At 39.5% G+C, this 24,506-nt stretch overlaps 1 protein-coding gene and 1 pseudogene across 5 annotated transcripts in view; both read left to right on the forward strand.

Annotated features, from left to right (window-relative positions):
• The window catches only part of RCAN2 (regulator of calcineurin 2), a 407,956-nt gene that overhangs the window by 359,719 nt on the left and 23,731 nt on the right, over positions 1 to 24,506 (forward strand). For 3 of the 5 annotated variants that reach the window (XM_069065826.1, XM_069065825.1, XM_069065828.1), the window contains 2 exons: positions 9,809 to 9,982; positions 11,968 to 12,139. In XM_069065826.1, coding sequence (XP_068921927.1) covers positions 9,809 to 9,982; positions 11,968 to 12,139 — 346 coding nt within the window. The remainder of the gene's footprint in view (positions 1 to 9,808; positions 9,983 to 11,967; positions 12,140 to 24,506) is intronic. The other 2 variants (XM_069065827.1, XM_069065830.1) reach the window with 1 other exon arrangement.
• LOC138144593 (importin subunit alpha-1 pseudogene) lies at positions 5,273 to 6,891 on the forward strand (annotated as a pseudogene).

Genomic DNA, 24,506 nt, shown 5'->3' on the forward strand with positions numbered 1-24,506 from the left:
AATGCCCTGCCTAGCACCCTCCAAAAATAAAAGAAGAAGAAATTACAGGTTCAACTCTATCACCTAGCTGCTCAAGAGAAATTAAGACAGGCCTGGTCTTCTTAGAGTTTACATTCTAGTAAAGAGAGAGGATATATATATATATGGCAGAGGTAGCCTGGGAATCTTGTCTGGGAAGTCACAAACTTGTCATGTAGAACCATAGGGTCAGATTAACTCACTCTTTCCCATAACAAATTCCCATAATAAGGAAAGACAAGGAAGTTAATATACAAGTAGCATGGCTAGAAGATATCTCTGAAGCCTGATCAGATGACTCAGTAGCCTAGATACAGTTACTCCTTTCCTGAAAAACTTTCTGTAGCTCCCTACTACCTACTGAATAAAATATAAGCTTCTTTACATGTATTTTCAGTCCCTCCACAGTCTGACATCAATCTACCTATTTAGCCTAATTTCTCATTATTCACCTTCACTCTGCAGTACAGACAAACTGGAGTAGTTCATAGTTACTGAAATTTTTCCTCAGTCCCATTCTGTTCCCTCTCACCACTGTTCATTACTGCACATTTCCCATTAGGCCCAGAAAGAACTTACCCATACTTCCTGTCAAAATTCTTTCTTCAAAGCCCAACCAGATGGCCACCTCTTACCATGAAACCTTCCTCAATCTTGCTAGAAGTAATTCCTTTCTAAAACATCACATACCAAACATTCAAACTGCATTCGAAAACTCTTCTGTGCTTACTTGATCATATTCTAATTTATTAAAGGTATTTTTCACAGTCTTCTCCCCTCTTAGATTGTAAACTCCCTAAAGACAGGGACATTTTTCATCTTTCTTTCTCCTTCAGCACCAGCACAAAGTGAGCGTTTAGCAGATATTTGTTGAATCAAAGTGATTTTTATTGAAAGAAATTAGAACACCAAAGCTTTTTGTGTCCTCTGGACCAGGAGGGCACAATGAACCATTTGGACCAAAAGATAGTTAATAAACAATTGGGTACTTATGGATTTTCAATCTAGGCCACTTGTCAAGGATGCTACATAAAGGAATCCTTATTCAGACACAAGATGGACCAGCTGATCTCTCAGACCCTTCTGAACTCGAAGTTTCTATGATTCTGTAAAGAGACAGTAGAGGTTGCCACTGAAGGTTGGCAGCATCACCCTGATGCAGTGAGGGAGAAGAAAAGGTTAAGGACCCATACCACTGGCATGACAGTTGTTGTTATTATTGTTGTTGAAGCTCCATTGAGAGGCAGTATGATGCAGTAGAAAGGCTATAGGCTTTGGTGTTGAAAAACTTCAGTCCGCAAATATTCATTAAGTACCTGCTGTATGTTAAGCACTGTACTAGGCACCCAAGATGCAAGAACAGGGGTATTTTTCATCTTTATATCTCCTTCAGCAGCAGCACAAAGTGATCATTTAATAAATATTTGTTGAATCACAGTGATTTTTATTGAAAAAAAATTAGGAGACCAAACAATCCCTATTTGCAAGGACTTTACATTCTATTGGAGATAACAAATATGTATATGTATATATATTTAAGTATATGCAGGATAAAAATTGAGACAATAAACCCAAAGTAGTTAAATACAAGGGGTGTCTAGGGTTGCACAGTGGATAGAGTTCTGGGGCTGGAGTCAGGAAGACTGGAGTTCAAATCCAGCCTCAGATGCTTACTAGCTATTGTTGATGTTCGGCCTTCTTTATGGAAGAGGACCAACAGCATCATGAGGGTGTGACCCTGGGCAAGTCACTTAACCCTGTTTGCCTCAGTTTCCTCATAAGTAAAATAACCTGGGAAAGGAAATGGCAAACCACTCCAGTCTCTTTACCAAGAAAAACCCAAATAGGTTCCTGGAGTGTTTGACATGACTGAAATGACTAAACAGCAGCAACAAAAGTTAAATACAAGGTAGTTTGCGAGTGAAGGCACCAACAGTTGATGCTCAAACTAGGAAGAGAGGGAGTCTGTGAGGAGAAGGTGAGGAGGAAATATATACCAGGTATTGGAGGGACAGCCAGAGCAAAGGCACAGAAATGGAGTATCATGTCTGAAGAATGACAAAAGGTCAGTCTGGCTGGATTGCAAAGTGTGATTAAAATACCATGTTTCCCTGATAATAAGACACTGTCTTATTATTTTTTTGGACAGAAAAACACCAGAGGGCTTATTTTCAGGGGAGGGCTTATTTTAATGAACATTGACAGCAATTTTAATAAACAAGTAAATGTGAACAAAAAAATGTACCTTTATTCAATTATTGGATGCAGCTCGGAGCGCGGCGTGCGTTTCGGGGGGGGAGGGGGCGGATCTCAATAGGGCTTATTTTCTGGGGAGGGCTTATTTTAGAGGAATCTTACACAGTAAGGGGAGGGCTTATTTTCGGGATAGGTCTTATTATCGGAAACACGGTAGTAATATCCAATGAAAAAGATACGCTATGTTGAAGCCAGGTGGTAAAGAATTTTAAATGCTAAACAAAGGAGGTGATATATTCTACTCAAGGTAATAGTGAGCTACTAGAATGTAGAGTAAGGGAATGACACAATCATACTTACACTTAGTGGAAATTACTTTGGCGGAAGAATATAGGCAGAACTGGGGCACCAAGGGACTTAAGACATGGAGACCAATGAGCAAAAGATGGATGGATATAGACAAAAGAGTGGGAGATTCAAGAGCAGAAGAAACAGTAGAGTTGAAGTGGCTAACAGTGCAGATGGTATTAGGAAGGAAGGAAAGTGAAGTGAGAGCAGAGCTAATTAACTGAGAAAACCAGTGAGGGTGAAGCAGAATGGTGAGCTTCAATGTGCCAGTGGCGCCATCCCTGTGAGTGGCTGATGGAGGGAAGGAGTGAAGGAGTAGGGCATGGGACTTAAGGAAGCTGTGAAATTGGGAGTTTGGAGAACTTGTGGGTGCATCTGTTTGAGCATTGAAGCCCTCTAGTCAGGTTTGGTGAGGAAAGAATAATTGTCAGTCCAGTGCCAAATTCCTTAAGAAAGGAAGGAAAGTACCCTAAAGCTTAGCATACAACAATCTCTATGCTTTGGATTGGGTGCAAAATTTTGACTGAATGGACTTCAGAGTTTCTGAGTGATCATGGAAGAGTTTGGAAGTGGCAGTACAGAACAAGGAGTATTCAGATTCCCCTCTCCAGGATCAGTGTGTTGAGGTAGGAGGTGGGGGAAGGAGGGCAATGAGAAAAGGTACATCCAGTGCTGAAGAGGACATCTAGAGATACAGAGTCAGTGGGGGAAGCCAGGACTCAATAAGGCTAGGGAATGGAAAGAGTATGAGAGAAAGAGGTCTAGGATGAAGGAAAATTTGTTCACTATGGAACAGGAATTCCAGAGGGCACAATAGAGGGGGTGCATTTGGAATGAAAAATGAGTCAGCTAAGACAGAGCAGACTGGTGAAAAAAACAGGGGCTAGGAGGCTGAGGATAAATTGTTATTTTTATTGGTTACTTTTTTTGTTTTATAAAATTTTATTTTTTTATTTTTTATTTTATTTTATAAAATGTTATTATATTGATAAATAGAGAAAAAGGAGGCAAGATATTTTAGCCATAGGTGTTGTAGTGGATGGCAGATAAACAGCAAGGCTCACAACCTCCAATGATGATGATGATGATGATGATAGCTAACATTTATATCGCATCTATTGAGCACTATGCTAAGTACTTAGTAATTATTATCTCATTTGGTTCTCACAACAACCCTATTGCTATTATTATCCCCATATTACAGGAAAAGAAACTGAGGCAAATAGAAGTTAAATGATTTGTCCAGGGTCACACAACTAGTAAGCGTCTGAGGTTGGATTTGAACTCAGGCCTTCCTGACTTCTGGTCCACTACACCACCTAGTTGCTCCCAGTGAGTGTGGCAGAAAGTACTGGTCCTCTGGGCCTGCATCTGAATTTGAGTGAAAATTGTTGCTGTAGCTTCTCCTACTCTGAGGTGGACGTGGGTTGGAATCTTATGTCAACCACTTGCTATCTGTGCAACTCACTTCATCTTTTGGGATCAAAGTTCCCCAGTCTATAAAATAAGAGGATAAAAGTCCCTTCCACATCAAAATCTATAATGCCTTTTGTTTTTACATCACAATTATTTCCCAATTCCCTAGGAACCATCCCTTGTAACATAGGAAAATAAAATAGTTAAGCAACATGAACTAACATCTGGCAGTATATAACTCAATAAGCATTTATTAAGCACCAACTATATATCAGGCACTGTGCTAAGCACTGGGGATACAAAAAGAGGCAAAAGAGATAGTCTCTTCCCTCAAAGGGTTTACAATCTAATGACTATGCAATATCTAATGTGCATATTATCTAATTTAATACAATAGGCTATGAAATATTCCACATCTAAAATCTCTCCCTTCTCTACAGACAGTAGGGAAGTATGTCTCATTACCTCTTCTTCAGGCCTCTTGGTCATTCCAATTAGGCAAAATAGGGCTGCCTTTCGGAGTTATTTTCATTTACATTATTACAGCCATTATTTATAGTGTCTTTCTAATTCTTTATTTCATTCTAGTTTCTACAGGTCTTATACTTCTACAAATTCCTCATATTTATCATTCCTATAACACTATGATGCTCTATTACATTCAGACACCATTCCCTAACTGATGAACCCACTTTGTTTCCCATTTTTTTAACTGGCATAAAATTCCTGGGAATATCTTAGTACCTATGGAGCCTTTTCCCATAGTCAACAAGCGTTGATTAAGCTCCTACTTGGTGCTGAGCATTGTGCTAAGTACAGGGGATACAAGGAAAGGCAAAGATGCTTCTTGCTCTCAAGAGTTTGCAGTCTAACTTGGGGGAGGACAACACACGATCAACTAAATACAAACAAGATATGGAAGATAAATTGGAGATAATCTCAGAGGGAAGGCACTAAGATTGAGGAGGACTGGGAAAGATTCGTTACAGAAGGTGAGACCTGAAGGAAGGTAAAGAAACCTGGAGGTACTGATGAGGAGGGAGAGAGTTCTAGGCATGGAGGACAGCCAGCGTATTTTATAGCAGAAACCCATGATACTGCATCCCAGAGTGCGTGGGGAGGATCAAGATGTAAGGAGATTGGAAACGTTGGACGAGAGCAGGTTAAGAAGGGCTTTAAGAGTCAGGCAGAACTCATGTTTTTCGGAGCTGAGCTGTAGTGGCTGCTGGGAGTCTAACCATAATGCAGCTGCAACTTCCTTCCACTTCCCCTCTAGGCCTGGTGACCTCCAGCAATGTTCCTCCTTGCTTTTCTCCCAGTGTGGAACACAACCACAGCCACCAATGAAAATGCTAATTAACCAGCTGCCCAGCTTAATAGGTTTAAAAACAAAGGGAAAGACAGCACAGAAATGAGGCGCAGGCATAGTGAAGTGAATGTAGCAGTGAGGAAAGCTAAAAAAGATGACCAGATGCTGAAAAGAAGAAATGTCAGCACTTTTCCTGATAATGCTCCTTCTCCTCTGCAAGGAAACCTAAATAACCAGGGCTTTGAGCATTGGTCTGTTGAAGAAATAATCAAAGGCACAAATAGTAATGATCTGGAGGTTCAACTTCAGGCTCCCCAAGCTGCTAGGAAACTCCTTTCTAGGGAAAAACAGGCTCCCATAGACCAAATCATTGAGGCTGGTATGATTCCAAACCTTGTAGGCTTCTTGGGCAGGACAGACCGTAATCCTACTCAGTGTGAATCTGCTTGAGCTCTTACTAACATTGCTTCTGGAAAATCAGATCAGTCCTAAGTTGTGGTAAACGGAGGGGCTATACCGGGGTTCAATGTCCTGTTGGTCTCTTCCCAGGCTCACATCAGTGAACAGGCAGTGTGGGTTCTGGGGAACATTGCAGGTAATGGTTCAGCCTACAGGGACTTGGCTATCAAGTATGGTGCAATAGACCCTCTTTCATATCGACTCGCGATTCCTGATCATTAGCAAGTGGTTACTTAAAAAAATCTTCCCTGGGCACTTTCAAATCTTGATCATAACAACAATCCTGCACCCCTAGTAGGAGCTATTGAGCAGATTCCTCCTACCTCAGTTCAGCTTTCGCATCATGATGATCCAGAAGTTCTGTCAGATACCTGTTGGGCCATTTCCTACCTCACAGGTGGCTCAAATGATGGAATTGAAGTAGTTGTAAAAACTGGAGTTGTCCCACAGCTAGTGAAACTTCTAGGATCTGGTGAATTGTCAATAGTTACTCCTTCCGTATGGGCTATAGGAAACATTGTTCCTGGGACAGATGAACAGACTCGGATTGTAATTGATTCAGGAACACTCTCAGTCTTTCCCAGCCTGCTTACTCACCCCAAAACCAGTATCCAGGAGGAGGCTGCATGGACCATGTCAAACATTAGGTCTGGCCATCAGGGCCCAATACAGCAAGTTGTAAATCATGAACTAGTTCCATATTTGATTGGAATTCTCTCAAAGGATGCTTTAAGTCACAGAAAGAAGCTGTATGGGTTGTCACAAACTTTACAAGTGGTGAAACAATTGAACAGATTATGTATCTTGTCCAAAATGGAATTCTGAAACCCTTAATCAACCTCTTGTCTGCAAAAGACAGCAAAATTGTCCTGGTTATTTTGGATGCAATTTCAAATATTTTTCTGGCTGCTGAAAAACTAAATGAAACTGAAAAACTGTGTATCCTAATTGAAGAAAGTGAAGGACTAGACAGATTTGAAGCACTTCAGTGCCATGAATATGAAAGGGTATATAAGGCTTCCTCAAGCTAAACTGAAAAGTATTTCTCTGCAGAGGAAGAAGATCAAAACATTATACCAGAATCTGCTTCTGATAGCTATACCTTCCAGATTCAAGATGGCAGACCTGGGACCTTTAACTTTTAGATTTTACAGTCAAACCTTCAAGTTATGTTTGTCTTGCTCTTGGTATAATTTTGTCTTACTATCTCTCCACTAAGATCTTTTTCTTAATGTGACTTTTCATGTAGCTATAATGCATACTTGAACAGTTTTAAATGTGTACATACTGTCTGAAATCTCTATCCTCAATAGCGGTTCTTATTTCTATGGAGAGTTTCCCATCTTGCAGTGTCTTGTAAATAAAAACTTAATTCCACACTTTGTCTTACCTCAGCCTGCCTGACTGATCACATTTGAAATGGGTAAAACCTTTTAGGCCAATAAAAGTTGAAGATTCCATTCCAAATGATGAATTCTATTGCAAGGATCTGTGATTTTTTATGTTGGTTTTCTCCATAAATGGAGTTTGTAATCTGAAGAATGTCATTTTTAAAGAGTTGATTTGCCTGAAATCCATGACTTTGTGACTGGCTTACTCCAGACTTTTCTAAAACTGGGCTAAGGACTTAGTCTTTTAGAAGGCAACCACTCAATTACTGGACAGCATTGGTTAGAAAGGCTTTTCTTATGTTGAGCCAGATTTTACTTCTTCGTAACTCTCTTATTCAGGCTAATTCTGGGCACCAAAGCTGCACAGAGCAACAGATCTATTCCTTTTCTATGCTATAGTCCTTCCGATATTAGAATATACTTCTGATTTCTTTCTTTTGTTTTCTCTTTTCCAGTTTTCAATTTCTTATATCCATTAGTTTCCTCCCTGCTAACCATACTGGTCTCTTCCCTCTAGATATTTTAGTTTTTTTATGTGTAATGATCAGATTAAGGGCAGCTACATGGCACAGTGGATAGAGCACTGGGCTTGGAATCAGAAAGACTCATCTTCCTGAGTTCAAATCTGGCCTTGGACACTTACTAGCTGCGTGACCCTAAGTAAATCACTTAACCATGTTTGACTCAGTTTCCTGAGTCAAATGAGTTGGAGAAGGAAATAGCAAACCACTCTAATATTTTTGCCAAAAGAAAACACAAATGAATTACAGTTACTAGAAATGACTAAATAACAACAAAACTACATGTTTGGAGGTAGCCTCTTTCCATTTATTTTAGGGCAGCTAGGTGGTACAATGCATGAAACTCTGGGCCTGGAGTTAGGACCTGGGTTCAAATCTGACCTCAGACACTTAACTAGCTGTGGGACCCTGGGTAAGTTACTTAACCCTGTCTGTTTCGGTTTCCTTACCTGTAAAATGATCTGGAGAAGAAAATATCAAAACCATTCCAGTGTCTTTGCCAAGATAACCCCAAATGGGGTCACAAAAAGTCTACCATGACTGGAACAACAACAAATGATGAGATTAAATATAATCATTAAAACCTGATTCCCAAAACTGAACATAAAATTCCAGAGGGGACATAAGCAGCAAAGAGCCCAGCAGATCTATTACTAATTGGAATCCGGAGATTTTATTCCTATTGATACAGTCCAAAATGCCATTAATTATTTTAAGAGGTATATTGACCTCATAACTCATATTGTGGTTATTAAAAAATAATTTAAATTGATCCCTCTCATTTCTACATCATAATGATTTCTAGATTCCCTACCCCCAAAGTGAAGCTTCCTTTGTGGTGAAGAAAAACAGTTAAGCAAAAAATAATCAATCAAGTAATTGTGTCTAGCAATGCATACAACATTGGGCTGTCATGCTCCCCCAACGCAGTGACCAACTCAGGATGGAAGCATATTACAATATCTGTTTTCTGAGTTTTTCAATTTCCCAAAGTTCAACTTCCTTTCAGTTATCTTTTATGTTATTATAATCTTACATATTATTTTCTGGTTCATACTAATCTTACCACATTTCTCTGAATTCCTCATTTTTGTCATTTCTTATTGCATAACAATATTCCAATTCATTCACATATAGCTGCAGTAAATTATGCTTGAATTCACCTAAAATCTCTAATTTTTGTTTCTCTCAGAATTTAGGCTTTGTTAGCATACCTCTATTCATTTCTTTCTTTTTATGTAAACAGTTTTTTCTTTTTCTCCCTCTTTCAGATAATTAAGTTTTTGGTGTGGTAGAAAGAGCCCTAAACTGAGAATCAGGAGACTTGGATTCTAGTCCCAATACATACCAGTAACTGGCTATGTGATCTTGGGTCTCTCCATTCAACTCTTTAATCCTTTGTAAAATGAGGGGTTGGCAAACTGTGGTTTACATTATATTAAAAAAAAAAAAACATTCCTAGCTCACTATCCTGGGAGTATAGGTGGTAGACAGGGTTTGACCCACTAACTGTATAGTTTGTCAATCTCTGCACTAGATGATCAAATAACTACAAATTCCTCAGTTTCCTCATCTGTAAAATGAGAGGACTGTATGACATTTCAGGTTCCTTCTAGCTGTAAATCTGGGTTAGGATCTCTTCTGCCTCTGACAGTCTTGGAATCTTTTTCTTATAAACCCTCTATTCCTCTGTCTCTACCTACACTAACTTATCTAAAGACAAAAATGCCTTTCTTTAGAAAAACAAGAGTCAGAATCAACCTTTTGCTTACTTAATAGTCATCTCTCTGGTAAGAACACATAGAATAAAAAAAGAACATATTAGCATAGTAATACATGTTGGTTTTGTTACTTGCAATAAAGATAAATAGAATAAAGGAAATAGGAAATAGCATTCAGGATATTGTCAGTATTTCATTAGCCTGAATTATCATGATGTAGGTTTGATTTTTCTAAATGATAAGTTCTAGGCAGTGTTCACAACTGACTAATAACCATCAAAAATTATTCATTAAATAATATTCTTTTTTTTTTTGCTTTAGTCAAGGATTGAATTATTTGTGTCATTAATGACACCATGCACATTATATGACCAATGAATTTTCTTGTATGTGTGCATATGTGTGTGTTTTCTTCTTTTTTTTGTCAAGGAGAAATTCGAGGGATTGTTCCGCACTTATGATGACTGTGTGACATTTCAGCTGTTCAAGAGTTTCAGACGTGTGCGAATAAACTTTAGCAATCCCAAATCTGCAGCTCGGGCCAGGATAGAGCTCCATGAAACACAATTCAGAGGGAAGAAGTTGAAACTCTACTTTGCACAGGTAAGAATATAATTTTCATGCACTTTATTTACTTTTTCCTTAAGTGAATTACAATTTAGGTTATAATATATAAGCATAGCTAGGTGGTGCAGTAGATAGAATACCAGTCCTGGAATCACAAGGACTTGAGTTCAAATCAGGTCTCAGACACTTACTAGCTGTGTGACCCTCAGCAAATCACTTACCCCTGTTTGCCTCAGTTTCCTCATCTGTAAAATGAACTGGAGAAAGAAATGGTCAAACATACCAGTGTCTTTGACAAGAAACCCCAAATGGGGTCACAAAGAGTTGGACATGACTAAAGAAAACACTGAGAAATTCAAACGAAACCAATGATATTGAAATGTAGTTGTTAAAATACTTGAAAAAGCAAGTTCTTTCATGGGATTCCAGGTTAGGAAACCCAATCCAGGGGGATCAAGAAAGATTCTGGAGGGAAAGGAAACCGTTTTCAATCTGTAATTAGCTCACTGAGAAATAGGTCAGACTTATCGGTCCCTCCCTCATCTTCCCCAGTCAATGTGTTTGAACTACTGCTACTCTAGGGAAGGGCAAGAATTAAAATATCTGCCTACGTTTTATGAAAGTAAGAGGATCACAGATTTAACTTAGACTCAGAAGTCACCCAATCATCCTCCCCATTTTATTTTACAGAAGAAGAGACTGAGGCTGAGAGGTGAAAGGTTTTGTTCATGGTCCCATAGCCTAGCGTCCAGAGTGGCTGCAGATTAGGAGAACATGTGTTCTTCGATATATGGATGGTTCTTTGTCCCCTAATGAGAAATGCTGACTCTTGATGAAAGGCTCAAGTTAAGCTAAATCAATTGGGCAAGCATTTATTAAGCACCATGCTAGGTACTGAGAGAACAACTACAAAAATAAAACGTCTTACCCCTTGGGGCGGCCAGGTAGCACAGCGAGTAAGAGCACCGGCTCCAGTGTTGGGATGACCTGGAGATTGAATCCCGGGCTCAGACACTCAGCACCACACCCAGAAATAACTGGCCGTGTAACCTTGAGCAAGTTACTTAACCCCGATTGCTTAAAAAAAAAAAAGTCTTACCCTCAGGGAGTTTATATTCTGATAGGAGGCAGAAAAAAACAAGTTTAACAGGTAAATAAATGAATAACATTGTTCCCAAACAGGAAAATCTTTATGCAGAACTATGTGATGGTCCATGAATAATAATAGTAAAGGACAGGCCCCAGGGCTGTGTGATACCACATGAATAATAACGATAACATTAATAATAATAATAATAATAATTTTTATTTCACACTTTAAGGTTTGCAAGGCACTTTACATATGTTATTTTATCCTCTTAACAACACTGGGAGATAAGTGCTATTTATTATCCTCATTTTATAGTTGGGGAAAACTGAGGCAAGGACAGATTAAGTGACTTGCCTAGGGTGACACAACTAATAAAGGTCTGAAGATGGATTTTATTTCAAGTGCTCCTGCCTCCAAGGAAGTTCGATGGCTCAAAGGATAGAGTGCTGGGCCTGGAGTCAGGGAGACCTGAGTTCAAATCCAACCATAGACATTTATTAGCTGTGTGACCCTGGATAAATCATTTAACCTCTATTTGCCTTATCCTACTAGAAAAAGAAATGGCAAACCACTACAGTATTTTTGCCAAGAAAACCCCATGGACAGTACTGACATGTAATGGTCCACATTGTTACAAAAAGTTGGACACAACTAAATGACTGAACAACAGTAATTTCCTAACTCCAGGTCCAGCACTCTGTGCATTTCACCACCTAGCTGTCTACCAATGTCATTTATTTCTGACTTGGAGGGAATTTTAGTCATCCATGAACTGACACATTTGGGATCTTGAGCAGAATGAATCTTTGCCTTCAATCACTGACTAATTCTTCATATCCTTAAAGTATGAGACCACATTTTCATCCTAGTTTATGGAACATGTGTCAACCTAATATGAATACTGAATCTTTGTCCCTGGTCTGTTTAAAAGGTTCAGACCCCTGAGACAGATGGAGACAAGCTTCACTTGGCACCCCCTCAGCCATCAAAACAGTTTCTCATCTCACCTCCAGCCTCACCTCCTGTAGGCTGGCAACCTATCAGCGATGCCACGCCAGTCATCAACTATGACCTTCTCTATGCTGTTGCAAAGCTTGGACCAGGTAAGCTCCAAGACCTCCTTTGAAATCTCTCTCTGTCTCTGTCCATCTGTCTGTCTCTCTCTGTGTCTGTCTTTCTGTCTGTGTCTGTCTGTGTCTCTCTGTCTCTCTCTGTCTCTGTCCTCTGTCTTTCTGTCTCTCTTTCTCTGTTATTGCCTGGAAAGCTGACCAAGATGAACAACCTTGAAAACCCAGGTTTCACAGTCCCACCTACATTTCTAATGGCTGTAATAGAGCAGAGTGAAAGAGGAGAAGGGGGTGATGCATTGCTGAAACTGCTGAGTCAGAATTAAGGCATCAGAGCCACTTAGGACTTGTATCTCTTAAAGGAGCAATCCAGGACACTCTGCCCTAGATTTATTGCAATTCCTGCAGATTGCAGATTCCATGCAGATTTCCAAAGACCTGAGAGAGCTGTCTCCTCTTTATGGGATTTCTACTTGGTCCTGAAGGAAGCTGTTTCTTAGCAGATGAAATTAAAAATAGCATCAAGGGCTCCCAGTAGTTTATAATAAAACTAAATCCCTGTGACTTGAAAGAAAGCTTGGCTGAGGGAGTGGGCTGTAGCCCACTGGAATATTGTTGGGAAGAACATTTGATTTGGAGTCTGGGTCTGGTTTCAAATTCCAGCTCTGCTATTTTGTACCTGTGAAACCTTGGGCAAATCATTCCCTCTCTCTGGGCCCAGATTCCTCATCTGTAAAATAGAGAAGTCACACTAACTAACCTTTCTGGTCCCTTCCAGCTTTAAGACAACAGTACCGTGCACAGGCGCACACAGAGTATGGATCCCTGAGGGGATGTAAACTTGTAGGAATGCTTTCCCAGCACAGGCCATCATATGTAGCCCACAGTCTGTTCATGCCTGTGGCTAATTAAGGAAACAACAGATGACAGTATGTGAGGGATGTGTAGCCTGTCAGGGGTGGGAGATGGAGGTAATGCACAAGATTCCTAATTTTTAATTGGCTTTTGATTTATTTTGTGACCTTAAGAAAAAGTGACATTGCAGATAGACCACTGGGCCTAGAGTCAGAAAGACCAAAATTTAAATCCTGCTTCAGATATTTTCCAACTGTATGATATTGGGCAAATCTCTTAACCTCTGTTTTCCTCAGTTTCCTCAAATGTAAAAGGGGGATAATGAAATACCTACCTCTCAAGGTTGATGTGAGAATAAAAATATTTGTAAAGAACTTAGCACAATGCCTAGGACATGGTAGGCAATATATTAATGCTAGCTATTATTATTAAATCATCTTGTGCCCACTTAAGCCTTGGAAATGGAACTTACCACAGAATCAAAGATCTAGGGCTTTGAAATCAGGGACATTGGAGTCATCTAGTCCAAGACTATTTATATTATAGGTGAGAAAACTGAGGCCCAGGGAGGCTGAGACCCAAGGTCATCCAGGTAATAACCAAAGGTGAAATGTTAACCCATAACCTCTGATTCCAAAGCTAAGTCTCCTTCCACAGTATCCCACCATAAAGAGCCTCTGAGAGACTGTCTAAAATGTGTTCAGTGTCTAAAATGCTCATTGGAAAGATGACACGTGATTGTGAACGCAGTATTTCTGCAAGCATTTCTATTCTGACAGCTTGTGCTACAAGGTAGCTGAATATACAGAAATCCTAGTTATGCAATATCCATTCAAAGAGTCACAGCATACTTTTTTTGAAGAGGAAAGTCTATATTTGAAGGGCTGTGTATCATAGAAAATGAGTGGAGCGTGGACAATTTAATGCCAGTGGAAGTGATTTTCTTATGGTTATTATTCAGTCATTGTGCAAGCAGGCAAGTTGGCCCTGCCCACATTAATCAGTCTGAGCTGTAGGTCCCACTGATTTCTACCAGTGTCACTCCTGAATAGAAAGAAATTGGAACCAACACTGTGTGAAGTTGCTACAAACGTGGATAAATGGAATCAGTCTGTGACATAGAAAGATGTAACTCATAGGATCATACACTCAAAGCTAGAAAAAATAAATTTAAAAGACGTCTTCTCCAGCCACCTTATTTTACAGAAAAGGAAGGAAGCCCACATATGTAAAGTGACTTGACCAACGTCACACTGATAGAATCAGGAGATGACCCCAGATTTCCTGACTAAAATTAATTGTTCTTTTTTTCCACATTATAGAACTCAGAGATCATCTCATCTAGCCTCCCCATAATGCAGATGAGAAAACTAAGGTCCAGAGAGAGGTAACTAGTCCAAGGTCATTTACAGAGAATCCATGAACTGAATGTAGGTTTCCTGTCTTTCAGTCCAAAGCTCTTTTCAATACAGAAGTCCATTTCAGAGAATCAGAGTTTGGGAGGTAGAACAGTCAGCCAACAAGCATTTGGAAGGGGTGTCAGCAGAAATGGGATAAATCGAGTTTTTTGGTTTTTGTTTTTTGTTTTCGTAGAATCAACTCAGTTTGCCTCTAGTCTGTTACATTTAGGGCCAAGGATCTGATATATTCAATGCATTTAATAATCCAAAAAAGTGGGGGGAAAACCTCTCATTTGGGGAAAAATGGATTCACAAAAGGCTAGTGATAAGAGAAGTGATGAAAGTTGTGGGTAAGAACTTCCCTAAAAGGGACCTTGGAGTGAGCTAAATGGTATAATGGGTAGACTGCTGGACTTGGTGTCAAAAGACCTGAGTTTGAATCCTGCCTCACACACAAGCTGTGAGATCCTAAGCAAGTCAGTTGCCTCCATAAGCTTCCATTTTTCCCCACTGTAAAATGAAGGAGTGAGACTCACTGGCCTCTAAATTCCATTTCATCTCTAAGTCTCAATAATTTTAATTATCAAGATTAAGATTAATTAATAATATTAAGAAAAATAATCTATATAATAATAACACATTTCTATGAAGCTTAAAGTCATACAAAGCTCTTTCTTCAAGATAGACCCAGTGTGGGGCAGCTAGGTGGCACAGGAAATAGAGCACCTGCCCTGCTTCTTCACATTTGAGTTCAAATCTGGCTTCAGACACTTGATACACTACTATCTGTGTGACCTTGGGCAAGTCATTTAACCCCAATTGCCTTGCCTTCTCCCCTCAAAAAAGAAAAAAAAAGACCCTCTGAGCTGTAAAGTATGAGTATTGTGATTTCCATTTCATAAATGGGAAACAAATCCTTCAAGACATTGTGATGCCCATGGTTCCACAGCTAGTGAATGCTGGAATATTGAACTTTCAATTCAAACCCAGTTCTCCTGACTTTCTAAGTCCAGTGTTAATTCTATTGTTGCCTTTACTGGTCTCTAGGTCGGTGGTTTCCAAAATAGGGGTATGACCCTGAGGGAGGTGTGATCAACCAGTTAGAAGACAGGAAGATGGGTTTCATTCTACCCTCCCTGCAGTGGTCAATCATGGAGCTTAGCTTCAATCTAACCACACTAACCTTTTATCTAATATTCTCACTCACTACTCTCAACCCAGAGTGACTCAGGCTCTGCACCTTTTCCTGCTGAGCTAGTTATCAGACTCTCATGGCAATTATAAGCTTTCCCAGATAGTGGCAGTCGTACAGGTACTATTGAAACAATTACCTATCAAACCCTGCCACCTTCCTGCTGCCATACTCACCAAGAAAAAGAAAGCCTCTCTTGTTTGGTTTGGGGCTGGGAATTGTCTATGTTTAGGTCTAGAAGATGATACCAGTTAGTGATAGGGAACAAGGACTGAGAGTGAGCAGCATGGATGTATGGAAAAGAATCTAAGGACCATAAGTGATTATGTTGAAAGGAAAGATCAGCAAGTTTATACCAAGAGCTGAAAAAAATATAAAGACCTGGAATTATTCTTTTTTTTTTGGAGGGAGAACAGGCAAGTGACTTGCCCAAGGTCACACTGCTAGATAAGTGTCATGTTGTTTTGAGGCTGGACTTGAGCTCAGGTCCTCCTGACTCCAAGGCCAGTGCTTTATTCACTGTACAACCTAGCTGGCCCTGGAATTATTCTTAAAGTTAATGAATCAATCCATTATTGGGCTAAAATAACCCCAAAACATCTTGGAGGATGTTAGGCTTAGCTAAGGGTTAACTGCATCCACACCCCTCACTTTCCTTTCACATTTCCATAGGTACTATGATCACTAGCCTTGGACAGATAATGATAACAATGGTCATCATCATTGGCATCATCACCAGAATTTATATAGCATTTTAATGCTCACAAAGTACTTTATAAATATTATTTCCTTTGATCCTTGCAACAACCATACAAGATAGTTGCTATTATTACCCCCATTTTAGAGATGAGCAAACTTTGGCAGAGGTTAGGTGGCTTCCTTAGGATCACACAGCTATGGTCTAAGGCTTGATTTGATATTAGATTTGAATTTAGGTCTTCCTGATGACTGGTCTTGCACTCTACCTGAAGTACCATGATGCTTCACCACATGACTGTTTTCCAGCAGTAGACGTGAGATTTTCCTCCAACACTTAGTTGCTATGCAACATCGAGCAGGTCACTTCACCTTTTTAGAAGCCTCAGTTTTCTTCTGTAAAATGGGGATATTAATACCTGCCATACCTACCTGACAAGGCTATTATGAAAATAATGTAGATTAAACACTCCGTATTCCTAACAACACATAAACACCCAATGTTTTGTTTTGCTTGCTTGAATTAGAACACCTGCCTTTTGGATCTCTGTCACTGACTGGCCCTAGGCAAGTGACTCTAGGCAAGTCACTTTATCTTTCTGAGCCTGCTTCCTTAGCTAAAAAAATGGAATAATAATGCTTGTTATGAGAAAAGTATCCTAGAAACATTAAGATGCTACCCAAAAGTGAATCATTAAGTCATTTCTTGCATTCAGTTCCAATGTCAAACCTTGGATCATTTCAACTGCATTGTTCCAGTCCTGAGCAAACCTCACTCATCTAATAATATCTCAGGGACCTAGATTGGTATTTGCCTCTAATTTACCTGAGCCAGATTCATTGTATTGTAGATCTATGCAAGTATTTTTGTGCCAAGTTAAGCAGAGAGGAAAAGGGGCAACTTGATGTAATGGATGAAGTCCTGGACTTGTCAGGAAGGATCTAGGCTCAAATTCTGCCGGTGACACTAGCTATGTAACCACAGGCAAATCACTTACCCTCTCTGATCTTTTAATACTTATCCATCCCATCATCTGTTCTTTATCTACATGACATTCAGATTCTGAACTGAATGGGGGAGGGAGTTCTCACACCAATAGAGTCACAGAACCAGATTATTGGCATTCAGCAGAGAGAATTGTTTTTCTATAATGGAAAGTACAATAAATTTGGATCAGAGGACCTGGTTTCGAATGCTGGATTCAATATTTTACTTTCTATGTGATCTGGGGCAAATCACCAAAATGCTGGGCTTGGAGTTAAGAAGACTTAAGTTGAAATCTAGCCTCAGACACTGGGTGATTCTGGGCAAGTCCCTTAACCTCTGCCACAGTTTCCTATCTGTAAAGTGGGGCTAATAATAGCACCTACCTCCCAGGGTTGTTGTGAGGATCCAATGATTCAATTTTTGTAAAGTTTAAAGCAGTATAGCAACAGGCATTATCATTATTATCATCATTACTACAATTATTACATTATCATTACTATTATAATTCTCTAGGTCTCCATTTTCTTATCTATAAAATGAGAGGGTCGGACAAAGTCATCTAAAGTGACTTCCAGCTCTAAATCTAAATCCTATAAATAATGAATGAGGAAGATGGAGAGCCTGGAGACTTCTTGTTGCCCAGGGATGGGGTGTTTCTTTTGCTTCGTTTTGTTTTGTTTTGGTGACAGCAGTATTTTTTCTGCTACTTGAATAAAATTTGTACCCTTAGAACTTTAATTTCATGAGCAATGAATTAATTATTTTTCAAAGATCATTTTATATACATAAACTCTTAGCCTTTCAATTTTGAAGAGAGAAAGAACTGGTAAGAAGCTACTTTTTTTATTGGGTTAGTCTATTTATTTAATGGAACTGAAATCAGATGACCTGGATTTGAAATCCTAGCTCCCTTGCTTCACTAACTAACTTAGGATCATTTCCCCTCTCTGAGCCTCAGTCTTCTCATCTGTAAAATGAGGGCAATTGGATTTGATGACCTCTGAAGTCAAGTGTAAAAGTACACCAGTCCCCCAGCACCAGAAATAAACAAACAAATGAGAAAAGCAATGCAAATGATGAAGGGGAATGGGAGTCTGGGCAAAAGCAGGTTGATTCACAATACTAAATTGGTAGAACTGAGCTTTGTTGGTGTCTAAGAACAGATTTTAAAAGATACAGATACCTCAAAAAGGTAAATACAAAGTAAGCTACAAGCCAAGTTAAAAAATAACCTCATGATGTCCAAGCTGATTGTTGAACTCTGAAGTTTGATGGAAGTTTCATAGAAACTTTGGAACTCTGGGAATAGGTCATTTAAAAGACCTCCACCTAGCTAGGTGACCACACAAGTCAAATATGTGAATGGAAAAGACGCTTTTAAAAAGGTCAGGGGAAGGATAGGTGGTGCAGTGAATAGAGCACCAGCCCTGGAGTCAGGAGAACTTGAGTTCAAATCCGGCCTCAGACACTTGATCACACTCACTAGCTGTGTGACCTTGGGCAAGTCACTAAACCCCAATTGTCTTGTCTTCCCTCCTCCAAAAAAAAAAAAAAGAAACGGAGGCCTATAGAGGTTAATGGATACCTTTGAGGGCAGAACTAGAAGAAACAAGGAATGAAGTTACCATATAACTTCCTTTTCTTTCACAAAGGGATATGCATGAGAAATGGTCACCTTAATCTAGCGGGGACCAAACCGTGGCTACTTGGAACTTATGACCTTTGAAGCAAGAGTGATGGGAAAAACACTGACAATTACTTCCTCTCTCAGATCATCCCTCATTTACTCTAATTTTATATATACCTAGTTATTACATGTTATGTCTCCCATTAGAATATAAACTCCTTGAAGGCAGACACTGTTTTACCTTTATAGCATAGTGAATGACGGTATATAGTAAGCACTTAATAACTGCTTCTTGACTGGCATCTAAAATGATATTATAGCACAGAGGCACATAATGGAAAGAAGGCACAGTAGTATAACAGGAAGAACCCTAGAGGGGTTGAAGCTAGAGGACATGAATTTGACTCCTAGGTCAGCCACTTTTTACTCTCATGACCTTGGACAGAGTACACTTTGAACTTAACTTTTCTGATCTGTACAATGAAAGGCTTGGACTAGACAACTTCTAAGCTCTCTTACAACCCTAAATCTTTGCTCCTCCAGACTGATGCCTCTGCATAAATATTTGTCAGCTGTGTTCACTGAACTTGGATTCAGAATCCAGTGTCCTTTCACTTGAAATATACAAAGGCCCGGGTAAAATTTTCCAGATGATAACATGTAGTGGAATGGGCAGTCAGTTGAATGAGCCCATCATCATTTATACCTTGGGCAGGCACCGAAGGAGGGCCAAGGATCTGGGCCTAGTATGGAAAGAATGAGATGGAACTAGTTTACATTTGGGAATCTGTGCTGCCTTTTCATTGATCCCAAATTGTCCCATTACTCTGGCATTTACTAGCCTTATGACTTTAGGTTTAAGATCTAGGAAGAATCTCAGAGAACTGGTTAAATTACTTAATCATCCTGAGTCTCATTCTCATTTCTTTTTTTTTTAAAACTGAACCCATGATGAGGAAACTCTGAACCACTGCAGTTCATCACCTGTTCTGAAACTTGAAATTTTAGAGATCTGGATCTAATGTACTGAGAAACTAAGTGACTTATTCAGTGTCACACAGTCAATTTATGCCAGAGGCAGGCCTGAAACCCAGTTCTTCCTGACCCTGAGGTCAGCTCTCTAAGCTCACTGAGGTCATGTCATGATGCCTCTTCAACGTCAGTTTTGCCATCCATAAAATGGGACATCAACTTCCAGGAGTTGTTATGAAGTAAGCACTTCATAAACAAAAACATTTGCTAAATATGAGCTTCCAAAAGGGAGAAGCCTATAGATACCTTTGAGGGCAAAACTAGGAGAAATAAGGAATGAAGCTGCCATGGACCTTTCCAGTATGGCAAAGCCTTCCTCCAAGGTGTTTCTCATCATCGTGTTAAGATCTTATAAGATTCATAAAAGCTGTGACTTTGTCCAACAGTCCTATTCACACCAAGTAAAGAACAAAACAGGGGGAGAGTCACACTTGTCAAAGTGGTTTGCTACTGAATTGGAGGATGTTCTGTGCAAAGTCCAAAAGGAGGAGGTATTCCCTAGAGATGGCCCAAGTGCCCCAGTTATCTGATAACATTGTGCTGATTGTACTGAGCCCTGAAATACTTCAAAGAGAACAGTCACTCACGAGAGATCGGCTCAGCAGCTTAGCAGGAAAATAAAAAGGGAGGGTGGTGTGGGGAGTTGAAGACCACATATTGCCCAAATGACAACAAGCAATTAAATGAGAAGCCAATTAAACTAAAATCATAGGATTGTAGCCCAGGGTTGGAAGGGACATGAAAGGTCATCTAGACTAATAGTTTCCAAATGAAAACTTGCAAACAGAATTTTTTAACCTATTTGAACATTTTCCAAATTACGATTTTTAAGTGTGTTTTGAACCTGTTTGTTAAAAAAAAACAAACAGAAATGCAGTAATCTTTGATTGTTTTGCAGGAATAATTGATTGACATTCAGGAAAATGTGGAATGATATCTGTCTTCAAGTATTTAAAGGACTTTGAGGAGAAGGATTAAATTTGTTCCACTTGGTCCCAAAGGGCAGAACCTGGAGCAGAGGCAGATTTAGGCTTTGGAAAAAACATGCTAACAATTGGCGCTATCACAACGTGGGATAGATTGCCTGGGAAGGTCCTGGCTTCCCTCTTGTTGGAGATTTTAAATCAAAGTCTTGATGACCCTTTGTCAGGAATGTTCTATAGTGGGATTTTTTTAAGGATGAGGTTGAGGCCAAATCACCCTTATGACTCCCTGCCATGCTCTGAATTCCTATGATTCTGAGACCTATGTAGGAATCCTCACTCCACCACTAACCAGTTGTGTGACCTTGGACAAATCAATTAGCTCCTCAACCTCAGTTTTCTCATTCATAAACAGAAGAATCAAACTAGATCGTAGGATCAGAGATTTAAAGTTTTAAGAACCTTAGAATTCCTCAAATCTAGTTCTTTGATTTTACATAAGACATAACCGAAGCCCACAGAGATTATATGATTTGCTGAGGGGTAAGTGTCGAAACCAGGATGCACACCTAGGTTCTCCACTGCTCTTTCTAATGTACCATACTGATTCTGATGGTGCTAGAAGTCCAGAAATCAAGAAATCTATATCACTCGATATTCTTGAAAACATCTTTTTTTTTTTTTCACATTCATTCAATGCCTCCTTTTCACTCTTCTATTCCTTTGGCATTGCCCGATAAAGACCCATAATGCCTCACTTCCCATCACCTTTCTCACTCATTTGATAGTTCTTGCCAGAGTATGAACACAGGAAGGGAACAGTGTGGACCAAGTCAGCATTTCTTTCCACTGTGACCTGCTTTAAGTGATCACAGTCATCTCCTTAAAGACACTATCTTCAGGAAGAGAACAAGGCTAAAAGTGGCTTCTGCCTCTTTTGCCAGAGTCCCGTTTGGGGAATTTATTGAAATCCTGTCATTCTTGAGATATTTAGGGACAGACTGACTACAATATAAAAAGAGAGTGACCTGCCTTTTCTGGGGAAATGAAATGGATGTTTAATTCAGTTTTGCCCTTTAAAAAATAATTGTGATTGTCTGACCCCAGAAACAACCATTGTATATCTTTTTGGGTAGAAAATAAAATAGAAAAGGGATGGGGGGGAGATGATGAGCCCATCCATACCTTTCTGAAACAATAAAAATGGCCACCTTTAGGCACAGCCTCTCCCTAGTTAGGGAATAAATCAATACTCCCATACAAAAGCAGCAGAATGTGGAATATCAGTCATTGTTCCAAGCTCTGGGATAGCTCTGCTCGAAGGTCAGGTTCACTGTCATTTAAAGAGCCCACAGGGAGCAATATGTAAAGTCATTGTCTGCTCTCTCTTGCCTCTCGCTATTTTTAGCCCTTGTTAGGGAGATCAATTTTAGTTAACTGCAGAGGCGGTTTTAAAGTGGTACTACCGTTCCGAGCTGTGTGTGCCTACTATATTTGGTGTTTCATTAAAAAAATTTTTTTCTCCATCAAACCAGGCTCTAGGTAAGATAATTTTGATCTTATTTCTTGCTTGCTATAGGTTCAACTTTCTCTAAAAGGAAATCTATTCATCTTACATACGTGGGGATAAAAATTTACATTTTAGGCGTCAGCTAAATATGAAATATAGACCCATATTTGCACTAGGATATGTGAGCTGAATATTAAATGCAGGGGAGCCATTCTTGGTTACTGCAATTGCTATGTTCTAATTGCAGATCTAAAATCTGAATAAAATAGCCAACATTATGGTGTCTATGTTAGCTCAGTGAGACCCTATTTAAAAGCCCTTGTTTATAAAGTTTCCTGCCTGAAGGATTCAAATTTATGATGACTTGTACATGATTTTCCACCTCCCTTCTAGGAAATTTTCCCTAGAAAATGTTTTTAAAGGACGTTCTTTCTTAACAAAGCCCCACATTTATCCTTTATCACCGTGGGGAGAATAGGGTATCATCCCAGTAATTAAATGAACTCAGTGTTTCTATCATGCCATTTTGTGCTTAAAAGTAGGATAAAGTAGAAATCATCAGCAGAGGGAAGACTCTAGAATTAAGAGGATCTGGAAAGGCTTCCTATAGAAGGTAGGATTTTTATCTGGGACTTGAAGGAAATCATTATATTCAAGGACTTGCAAAGTAGGGTGAAATATACAAGTCATATAGAGAATGGAGTGTCTCTACAGAAGATTTTGTGCTATAAAGATGAAGAGATGAAAATATAACATCTGACGTATAGAGATGTATTTACAGAAAAAGAGAGAAAATAACAGTGAATAAAATCAGGAGGGAGATGCAGTGGATAGAGGAACAGCCTTGGAGTCGGGGGGCCTGAGTTCAAATGACACTTACTAGCTGTGTGACCTTAGGCAAGTCACTTTACCCCACTCACTCCCTCAAAAAAAAAAGCCCTACCTTTAAGCCCTGAAACTGACATTTACTTTGCTGTGTGAGCATGGGCAAGTTGAAACTTACCAGTTGCCCTAATCAATTTTATGACCCTAAATAAAAGAGAAATTTGTCAATGTTTATCATGGAAGGAGTGTCTATGTGGGAAGTTACCATCATGGATAAAATCACTGGTCCAGATATGATTTTGGGCAAGTCACATCCTTTTTCTAGACCTTAAGATTTCTTATCTGCCAGAGTAGGATACACTCACTGGTCTCTAAACTCTGAGATGCTCTGCCTTTGTTAAAAAAAATGTTTCTTTAAATTTTAAAGGGGCAGCATGATATAATAAAAAAAGAAAATTTCATATGGATTCAGGGACAATGCATGTCAGTCCTAGCTTTGATGCTTAGCAATAATGATAATAATATCTAATTTTATATATTGCTTTATGCTTTACAAAGTGTTTTACAATTATCTTTATCATTTTATTTTCCTAACAGCTCTGAGATGTAGTTACTGAAGTATCCTCACTTTATAGATGAGAAAATGGAGGAAAAGGTTAAGTGACTTGCCCAAGCTCCTGTAGCTAATAAATGTCTGAGACTAGATTTGAATCAGCTCTTCTGACTTTTAAAATCAGGGAACGAGAGAGGGGCAGGTAGGCACAGTAGATAGAGTGTTTGGCCTGGATTTCAGATCTGGCCTCAGACACTTACTGCCTGGGTGACCCTGGGAAAGTCACTGAACCCTGGTTGCCTCAGTTTTCACATCCGTGAAATGAACTGGAGAAGGAAGTGGCAAATCACTCCCAGTATTTCTGCTGAGAAAACCCCAAATGGGGTCACAAAGAGTCAGATCCAAGTGAAATGACTGAATGGCAATAGGGAGTGAAGAGTTTTCTCTGCCCACTTTCCCATTCTGTGTCCTTGATCAGAGCTGATATTCAGTCAAGGAAAAAAAAATTGCTTTCCCTTGGCTCGTGACCTATGCAGCCACCAGTTTCAGATACTTTTTATATACCGCTTTAAAAATAGCATTAAAAAGGACTGGAAAACAGAATGGGCAGCAGCTGTAAAAGTGTAGGAATACAATATTTGTGCTACCTTTGCCTTGACTTAGCTGTGTGACCCCAGACAAGTCTAATTCCCCTTAATAAATGTAAAATGGGGGTGGCCAGATAGCACAGTGAGTAAGAGCACTGGCTCCAGTGTTGAGAAGACCTGGAGATCAAATCCCGGGCTCAAACACTTAGCACCCA

This window comes from Petaurus breviceps, unplaced genomic scaffold (genome assembly GCF_028583685.1).
Source record: "Petaurus breviceps papuanus isolate PSGF00001 unplaced genomic scaffold, PetGlider_PUasm1.0 90701, whole genome shotgun sequence".
Lineage (NCBI taxonomy): Eukaryota > Metazoa > Chordata > Mammalia > Diprotodontia > Petauridae > Petaurus > Petaurus breviceps.